Here is a 10,658-nt window from a genome sequence, read left to right on the forward strand (position 1 = left end):
CAACGAAATGTGTAAATCCACTTAGTATATAGGCCGTACTTTATAAAACAACTTATGTTAGGCCTAAGTTCGATAAAGAGATAAATTAACACTGTTACCTATGTACGTTTTTTGTTGTCTTACTTTAGTTTAGGATTAAACTTTACTGTATTTAATACTATCGATAAATAAGCTTATAATGTTAATCCTCGACCTAACGTCAAACATTTTTTGAAAATCTTTGATAAGTTTTTAAGATTATGTTGTACAAAATGGTTAGTAAATTATATATTTACTTTCCCCTTTTGTTGTTACTTCTTGTTTCATACAGTAATTGTAACGACTTGATCACTGAGCTTTGCAGCTCTCTGCCGCAGGCAGACTGTTTGTCGTCGAGTGAATAATGCGCATGCGCGGTTTTTCTTGGGGAAACATTCTAACTACGCATGCTTGTGCAGCAGGTTCTCTGTCAGAAACCGTAACGGTCGTAAATACAAACAAGCAGAATAATAGTATAGATGTATTTCAGTTACGATCCTAATTTTCCATAGAAAAGATCGCCGACGAAGAAGGTGTTAGTTGCATCTAAAATTAATTGAATTTTAATTTTATGCTATATACATTGATCTTTATTAATGCACGAAGCGTTGTTCTTATTTCATCTTTCAATTTTAGTTGCACGCATTTTATGTTTCTTATTTGCATATATCTTCAAGACAATCTATTAAGTGACCATTTTACAAGTTCACTAAATCTACATTATGATTATACACGTTGACACTTTTATTGGAATCAATTGCACGAAATATATGTGACAAGTGAAGCAAATTTTTAAAGTTGTTACTCTACTCTGATTAAAGTAACTTTAGTATCAAATCAAGGGGACGAGATCAGAACACTTCTCTAATTCTCGTCATTCATGCATATCTTTTCGAAACCAAAGTTAACTTAATTTCATTATACATTGGTCATGACATTTAGGTAAGATTTCTTTATATACAGTATAGTGTCATTAAACACTATCTCGTTGTAATAAACACTATATTTTAATTTTAAAATACACTTACGTATAGCTGGTGCGTAAATATTTAAGTAAAGACAGTCTTCACTCTGTTTGTCCAGGAACGGAAGAATTTGTCGCAAGTAAGTTAGCCTCCCAGGGGGCATCCTTTTCAGTGCTTCTGTTTGATTTTGAATGTCCGGAAATTTTTGTGGACAGACAGGGCCGAATCTGGAGGCAATCCTTATTTTACGCCAGTGTGGTGGGGTAACGGGTGGCATGAATCTCAAGGAGCCAATGGGGGCGCTAGCGTAGGGCACACCGTAAAACACTTCAACCGGGCGAAGGTCCTTGTTAGCTAGGTCCCGGATGATTCCTCTTAGTGACCCATACTTCGTCATCACAACTCGAGAACTTAAGCGGTCTGTTGCTTCATGTACTTGTTGTAAACAGATGAAGATGCCGAGAAATATAAAGTATCTCAAAGGGTCTCTTTGTACTTGTTTGTTGCACATGTTTAAATTTGCCGATTTTCAGCTCTGTTACGTTTCATGAACTAAGAGTTAACAGGGCACCAACATAGTCATATTCATGAGTCTATTGATAGTCTGATAGGTTCTATTCAGCATAAAACTCTCGTGATAGCCGACACCATCCTATAAAAGAGCGGTGCATTAGTTACTACGTAGCTACAAACTACATTTAATGAAAGCTATCCTATGCGTTTAATTAATACAAAGAATAATAATATAGCAATATGTTCAGGAATGAATTTTATTGTAATGCTGTACTATAAGGTCTTTCAATGAAATCGGTAAGATGTTCCATGAGAGGAAGGTTCAATGGGACCTTTAAGCACATATTTTTCGAAGAGTTTTCATTAACGTAATTCAGATATATAATAATGAGAAAGTAGGAATTATCGAATATTTACCTAGAAGACTACGATTCTGTTGTCCGTCTGTCTGCTTGGTGCTTTCCAGAGAGGCCAGTGGACGGTTCTTGTACCGTTGCAGCTTCTAAAGCATAAGAACTTGTCCTATTTTTCTTAATTTTAATTTGTCACTGTTCAGTGAGCTTTCCTTCAGCAAAGGTCAACCTTCGAATAATCACCATGATCACGAACATAAACCTACTTATTCTCTTTCCTCGTGGATTCACGTCCGTTTCTATGAGAACCGCACGAGCGTTTCCTTGGAGCGATGGAGAAGAGCGCCTCATCTAATGGAGGCGCATGCGCTTTGAAAGATAATTCGTCAAGCATCATAGAAGTAATGGAATAATAGCACGGTTATCAGTAACATGAAGCTTGGCAGCATTTTCCTTAGTTTGTGGAGAGGTGAAAGTAAAACGTGTAGATATGGGCAGTTCTAGAGGTGATCAACATTGATATAACACCTTGTGATAGTTGTTTAGGTGTTTGACAAATGACAGGGTAGTACAGAGCTCAGTTTACTCCCTGTGACGAAGTGTGTCAGCACTGTGACACTTTTTCATTCTACTTTTTTTGTAAATGGTACATTTCTTAAAGAAGCTAAAAGTGAGATTTTCTATTGTCGGTATTAAGCAGTAACTGAAATAATGACAAAGACATCAATTTCTGATTATTTTGGAAAATAAATCAAAATCAACTTTTATCAATATTAAAAAAATATATATAATCGTCACTGAATAAAATAATCACTGTTCATTTGCATGAAATGAAAATCAGCGAAAATTGGTATAGTCTCTCTTCATAAAGCCTGATAAAAGTAATGGAATCGATCTTATGAGCAAGCAAGACTACCTCGAAAAAATGTATGCGATTTTTAATTATTATGAGTTCAATAAACTTAATTCCTACTCCACACTACGAAACGAAAATAAACTAGCAACTTATTTCACACTACGAAACGAAAATAAACTAGCAACTTATTTCACACTACGGAACAAAATAAACTAGCAACTTATTTCACACTACGAAACGAAAATAAACTAGCAACTTATTTCACACTACGAAACGAAAATAAACTAGCAACTTATTTCACACTACGAAACGAAAATAAACTAGCAACTTATTTCACACTACGAAACGAAAATAAACTAGCAACTTATTTCACACTACGAAACGAAAATAAACTAGCAACTTATTTCACACTACGAAACAAAAATAAACTAGCAACTTATCTGAGTAAACTAATAAAAGGCAATTTGAAATGTTGAAGTCCACCGGTTCAAATGCTGAAATCCTGCATGGATTGTTAACACTTACAAAAAAGATATTCCTATTAGACCAATCGTCTCAAACGTAGGTACTTTCACTTATAATCCTCACGATTGTCTTAACCTTTCTTGAAATAGAATATTTCATCAGAAAAGAAACTAGTCATGACCAATTTCAACTAAACAAGTATATACAGAATTGAGGAAAAACAAGACAATTGTACGTTACATGGTCGTAATTAATGATGTATTTGTGAAACGTACAACTGTCTTGTTTTCCTCAATTCTGTAATTATGGAGTTTCACTAAGTACCGACGGTTTCAAATATTAATTATATAAACAAGTATATACTTACCACTACAAATTCTTTTCGAGCTAATTAACAAATTGAAAATGTACAAGGTGATCATAATGATAATATCTTAAAAAGCTAGTTGTCCCAGGGGAACTAAATTCCCCACTGGGATATTATAAGTCACAACTTTTATATAAAGACAGTTCGTGAAAGAAAAGATATAGCAAAATATGGTGACCGTTTTTTCCTTATATTGCTTCCATATTTTCCCAATTTAAAATCAGCAACTAGATACATTTGAGTTTCAGCAGACGTATACCTGCTACAACTTTAATAAAGATTCATAGTAATTCAAGTTACCATGTATGACGTCCAAGAACGATCGTTTTTGGAAAGCACATGTCACTTATTCGACACAAACGTGTGTTATCATAAATAGATCTGGGGTTAAATTACAGAACAAAAATAAACTGTAATAATATATCTTATAAAATCAACTTAAGTTACTCGCATAAAATTGTGTGTGTGTGTTTTCTTATAGCAAAGTCACATCTGCTGTGTCCACCAAAGGTAATCGATTTCCAAATTTGAGCGTTGTAAGTCCGACGACTTACCGCTGTCCTGACGGAGGACCGCATAAAATTAGGTGAATAGGGTTTTGGTTGGCTCATCTTAGGTTGGCTACCTAAAATTTGTGTTCGTTAACTTATTCCTTGCAAAGTAAAATTTGTATTAACCAATTAGATTTACCCAGAGGTAAAATTTGTGATAAAAGACATTATAAATTACTAACCTCGGCCTTATTGGGGAAAATCCGTAGAATTGAGTCACTCAAGTTTGAGTCTATTATATTAGGCCCAGCTTTATAAAGTTTGGGGTCACTTACTTAGTCCAAGCTGAGTAAAACTTTCCCACATTACTTGGGTTAAATTTTCTATTGGCTCATTTGGGCCTAGCTGAATATATTTTGCATTGCAATTTGGTAGTCTATCCACCTAAAGCTCGTGCTAATTAACCTATGTCTAGCCATTTTAACTGTGTGATGCTGGAATTTTACGAAAAAGTAAAATAAATGAGATTCGAACGAGAAAGGTTTCTAACTGAGAAAAAGCTCTAGCCAAGAAAGCTGTCGCACCTTGAATGCTACAAACCACAATTTCCACTGTGTTGTTTTTCATTGACAAAATGGTTGAGCTGATTACCTATGTATAGATATTTAGCGTTCGTGTTCAATTTCCCTGATCTAACACAGTAAAATTCGTTTTAACTAAACTAGGCCTAATTAGGTATTTTTTGCGTTGAGAAAATTTAAGTGTGTATATATATTACTATGGCTATGGCAATATCTAAGAATCTGTATATCGTTTATTTAAGTGTATACTCTGCAGTTTTATTGAAAATAGAAGTGTTAGTTTTGTTTACTCTCCCCTAAACTTTTTGTGAGTTTGTATTAACTTCATGATGTTCATTTAACAGCAGACAGTTGATCTACTGTTTCGCAATATTATAAAGCCAAATATTACATTTACATTTTGAATTTACAATAAACATTACAACACTGAATATCCAACTAGATTCTGATCTCGGAGATAAATTCAGGTGCTGATAAACTGAATAACTTCTTTATATAAAAAATATTTATGAGTAGGCTGTTCTCCGAATTTTGAATTACTGGTTATGAAGTGAGATTAAATAGTTTCAAGTATATCGTAACGGAGAGCTGTGGGCCTCAGAGGATATTAAACAGAGAGCTATGGGCCTCAGAGGATATTAAACGGAGAGCTGTGGGCCTCAGAGGATATTAAACAGAGAGCTATGGGCCTCAGAGGATATTAAACGGAGATCTGTGGGCCTCAAAGAACATTCAACAGAGAGCTGTGAGCCTCAGAGGACATTCAACGGAGAGTTATGGGCCTCAGAGGATATTAAACGGAGAGCTATGGGCCTCAGAGGATATTAAACGCTCCTGTTTATTGTTATACAAGGTCAGTATTCTTAGTTATTTACTCTTATATTTGAAACTTGCCGTTACAATGATAATACAATTTGCTTATGAATCATAAGCAGTCGTCATCATAGTCATGAAACTTATACTTGGAAAGTCTAACAAAGTGATTTGAAACAGCTTCGTTTTACTGATGGGCTTCTATGTTCTGTTTGGATATTATGTCAGGGCATCATGCTCCGTCTATATTCTCTCAGGGCATTATATTCCATCTATATTTTGTCTGGGCATTATGTTCTGTCTGGGTATTAAGTTCTGTCTGGGAATTATATCCTATCTATGTTCTGTGAGGGTATTATATTCTCTCTGGGTATTATGTTATTTCTATGTTCTGTTTACAGCTCTAGTCTTTCCTGATGAATATCCTGATATACGGAATTTCTTTAAGAAAACTATAACATATAATGTCAGGGGTAACCATTAACAACACCAACACATTGATTAGATAAAACCAGAAGAATTGTTATAGATATGAGGGAAATTGAATGTAACCACACAAGAACTGTTACTAACACTAACACCTTCACTAGTTTGGGCAGAGGAATCAAAGATAATATAAAACATACTAGTATTTAATTGGCAAGTTTGGTGCCCTTTTGGTGCTGTTTAAAGTACTTTACAAAGCGAATAGAGAAAAAAGAATAACAAACGGCTTTAAAAGCTATTATTTCACGCCGATTAACATTATAATATTTATTAGCTATGAAATGGCTTTTATAACGACTTATTAAACTTTACTTGGCTCAGCCATGAGCTTGATTAAAGCCTGAAAAAAATTGACAAGTTTCTCTTCTATATAACAGCTATACACTCACTCACTCAACAACAAACACGCCGTGAGAACAACTATTACACTTATTTTTAGTTTCTGTATTTCATGTTCATCATGAATTAAAAGCCACACATCAGTTGCCGATTTGCTGGTGTTCACTTATTTTCTTATTTTCTGTTCCATATCGACTCTAGTGACCTTATTTTCTCTTCCACATTGACTCTAGTAACCTTATTTTCTCTTCCATATTGACTCTAGTGACATTAGTCTGAATGAACCTCGCTATGATCTTTCTTTTCTAGATATAGTTCGATTTAAATTACCATACATCTGAGAGGAAGTATTTTAAATAGCTGTAAGAAACCACTTCATGTAGCTACAATTTGTGCACGAGCTAGAATTACATTGTCATATAATAATACACATATAGAAACTGAAGTACCTGAACTGAAACTTATATTTTACTCACTTTGAACTGTTCATTTCATATATTATTCTCGTTCTCAAGTAAATAGGAACGTACTGGTTTTTACAGAAACAAAAAAGTTGGTAATAAAAGAAAAACCATATTACTAAGAGTATTAAATATAATTGTTTTCTACTCAGTTGTAATTAACGTATAAGAAAGTAACTCTCTCATGTATTGCAGCTTCCCAGATATTAACCAAATAAACACGGTGTAAACTCGTTATTACTTGATTCACTATTCCTTAAACATTCACTTACTGATACTAGCCTACTCACACTCTTGTGGACAGCATGGTTATAGTAACATCTGCTCGTATGATGTATGGTAGACACCACTGAATTTACTAAGCCTTATATACCAAACATAAGGTCAAAACCCGCTAGTGGGATTAATGAAAGCGACATCCGTAACAGTCCAATTATGAAAGTCAAGGTTTTTGTTTATGTACAAGGTACTATATTCACTAACAATAGCAACACTGAAACATTAACGATTCATCTACATTGAAATATATTTTAAAATGTAAAGGAATGATCACATTGTCTTATATAATTTTTCCTTTAGGGGACTTATTTTGCTCAGCCTTAGAAATCTGTTAACAGGAATTTGTTTTTTGCACATGACCATATCAGATTTTTTCAGTCCGTCTGTTAAAAAGTGTTATTTACCGTGGAATCCTTTTTACTACAAAGCTCTTAAGATTATTAGTAACGTAGTATATACACGAAACGGTATTCTCATGAAACGCTAATTTCAGATGAATGTAAAAAAAAAGAAACTAAATTTGAAATGTCTGACAGCGTAGAACACAATATTCTACCCCCAGAGGTTTTTTGGACTTATGACGCTACAAATTGGGTTTCGATACCCGTGATGGGCGTAATACAGGTAGACCACTGTGTAGATTTGTGGTTAACCACAAACAAACAATAGAATACAATAAATACGAATATAAAATATTCTACGTGTATATTTGTTTTAATATATATTTTATTGGGCGAACTTAAACTTCTACCTTGTTTAATGTTGACCTGAAACAAAAGACGATTACTGTAGTTTATTTACTTCTGTAAAATATATGAAACTCATAAAATTGTTCTGGCATCCTCATCTTTACGGGTAGCTGGAATCTTTATTCGCTAATCCATCATGGTTGTAGCTTGACATGTGATACAAATGACTTTCCTTATTCTTTAAGTCAGGAACTCTGGTAGTAGCACAGCCTTTCTTCCTTCAGTTAATAAAACATGTGATATATATATATATATATATATATATATATATATGTTCAATCTGTGATAGGCCATTACATAAAATTAGAGAATGAGAACAAGCTTTCATATAACTAACCTAAAACATAATAATTAACATTTTTGCTTCCTAACTGAATTCTTAGTGTGTTATATGTTTTCACAGTATCATCATTATTTGCTTTATTGAGCAATTGCGACGCTCTTGATAAAGTTTTATTATGATTTAGCGAATAGACATATATCAACAATAGTTGAGTTTGACAATTTCTCCAGCTCCATTTTTAGGAGTTTATCTGCTGTTATGTTGTGTCAGTTCGACTTTTATCTTATTACAACTTAAGTTTAAATACATCACAAGTTTCAAACGCGAGTATTGAGTTGATACGTTTGTTTAGATAAAGTAAATCAAAGAAAACAAGGTATTATACGTTGGCTTAGAATGCTTATAGATGTATCTTTTAACATATAGGTAGAAAATACGGAAAGTGGTCAAGTGAAAAACTTCAGTGCAGATCTTCTAGAATAGCTTAAATTATCTGTTTTTCAGTAATTATTTATCAGCTTTCTGAAACGAAAATCCTGTAATTTATATACATGTATTTGGGAAACGAAACGTTGTTAGGTTGAACATTATATTTTGATTTGCAGGTTACGAGTTAAGCTCAAGTTCAACATTATCAACACATCGGTAAATATATAAAGTGTGCTGTTAGCATGGACTGTAGGAAACTTCCATTTGCCGTACAAAGTGTAATCCAGTGCATAGTTTTATACAAAAAATGTATCAACTCCAATTTTTGTGAGAAACGACGTTAAAACATATTTTAAGAATATTACAGATTCGCCAGAAGAAAGAGAGGTTCCAAAAGGTGTTATAAACAGGAAAACACTACATTAGCAATTCCTTACACTAATAGGAATTGGAGTTGTTACTTTCCTGCTAATTATTTATTTTTCTTTGTTCAAAGAGGTCAGGCTTTGAAGTACCACGGCTTGTAACTCTAGAAACCGGGTTTCGATCCTCGTAGTGGGCACAGCACAGACATCCCATTGTGTAGCTTTGTGATTAACTACAAACAACAATAAAAAAACAATCAAAGAGAGCAAGTCGAAAGTCTCAGAATTATTTTCGAATAAAATATAAAACGAAAAGCATAACTTAGTATCATGATTGAAGGCTAGACCTACCATTCATGTTAGATTAGGCTTAAGAACACCCAGTTGTTTGTATTGGCCAGTTTGTGTCATCTGAATATGGTATATTTAAAAAAAAATCAAATATCCAAGATCATGTGAAGAAAATTGAAAGTGTCTTTTATGAACTAATGTAGAGAACTTGTCAATTTATATGGGTTTGTGAATTTATGGAATTCCACACATATACAGTAATTTAAAAGATGTAATTCTGAAATAACCATATCGTTGGAATTTATTTATAGGCCTAATAACTTCAGATAAAAAGTAACTTAAACTATATTGACCAAAACTAAAACGTAACTCAAATTAACAAATCCAATCCTTTACGAAAAATTACTAGAAGTACATTATGTCACAAATCAATATACTAGAAAACTAAAATATGTATCGCTTAGAATGCTTTGAACCATAAGATGAGAACCCTCGCTGTCAACAAGATTTTAAGTCGTTACTGACGATTTTTATTGCTTTATGATTTTGTGTGGTGAAAGTATCATGTTAGTTATTTTCTGTGACAAAATAATGGTGTATTTTTTCCTGTTATATGAAAATTGTTAATCATTTTAGCCACAGTAAGAACAACAGATTTTAACTGAATAATATGGATCGTACTTTTGGAAATATTTAAGTGGTGTGGTAATTTAAATTATTTTAAAATTAACTATAGTTTGTATTTTGCGTTTTTATTTAATGGCGACTTGTGTGTATAACAGAAAGTGTGAATATATATATTAAACGTAATTACTAATATTATCCTTAAACAATTGTTTACTATTGGTTTTGCCAAGTCCAGGTATTTGTCTAATTTTGTTCCAAGTGCCAGAACAATTTCGAGTTTTAAATAAATACTTAGCACATTCGCAATATTATCATGATTGTTATCAATAATATCTAACGCTTTTTGAAATAATATCATGATGGTTATCAATAATATCTGACGCTTTTTAGAAATATTATCATGATGGTTATCAATAATATCTAACGCTTTTTGGAATATTATCATGATGGTTATCAATAATATCTAACGCTTTTTTCGAATATTATTATGATGGTTATCAATAATATCTAACGCTTTTTGGAATATTATTATGATGGTTATCAATAAATTCGTACTATTAGAATATATTTAATATGTAAGTGTATTGTGCTAAAGAATAATAAAATGTTTATTTTACAATGTTAGTGATTCAATACTGCAGTTGCGGTTGAAACTAGGTTTTGTGTAAATGTATTCACGAGGAAAGGATGATAAAATCTCAACATTTTTGAATTAACTAAAAATAGGCTGAAATTAAGGTCATTACCACATTTAAGTAGAAAAATTAATAACCAAAATAAAAAATAAGCATTCTTATTTAACTTATTTTATGAGGAGTAAGGGTCAACCACGATTCTGAACCAGTATTGTTTACTGTTCTAACAAATTGTTCATGATGTCCATAGAACTTGTCTCATTATACAAATTACACATGTAGATGTTTAATG

General features: G+C 32.7%; 1 protein-coding gene across 1 annotated transcript in view; it reads right to left on the reverse strand.

The window, feature by feature from the left end:
* Positions 1–2,160, reverse strand: part of LOC106464310 (neuroligin-4, X-linked-like) — a 145,527-nt gene extending 143,367 nt beyond the window's left edge. The window contains exons 1-2 of the mRNA XM_013924444.2: positions 1,914–2,160; positions 1,047–1,635 (exon numbers count right to left, since the gene is read on the reverse strand). Coding sequence (XP_013779898.1) covers positions 1,047–1,494 — 448 coding nt within the window. The 5' untranslated portion in view covers positions 1,495–1,635; positions 1,914–2,160. The remainder of the gene's footprint in view (positions 1–1,046; positions 1,636–1,913) is intronic.
* Positions 2,161–10,658: the final 8,498 nt, after the last annotated feature.

Source organism: Limulus polyphemus, unplaced genomic scaffold (genome assembly GCF_000517525.1).
Source record: "Limulus polyphemus unplaced genomic scaffold, Limulus_polyphemus-2.1.2 Scaffold59, whole genome shotgun sequence".
Taxonomy (NCBI): Eukaryota; Metazoa; Arthropoda; class Merostomata; order Xiphosura; family Limulidae; genus Limulus; species Limulus polyphemus.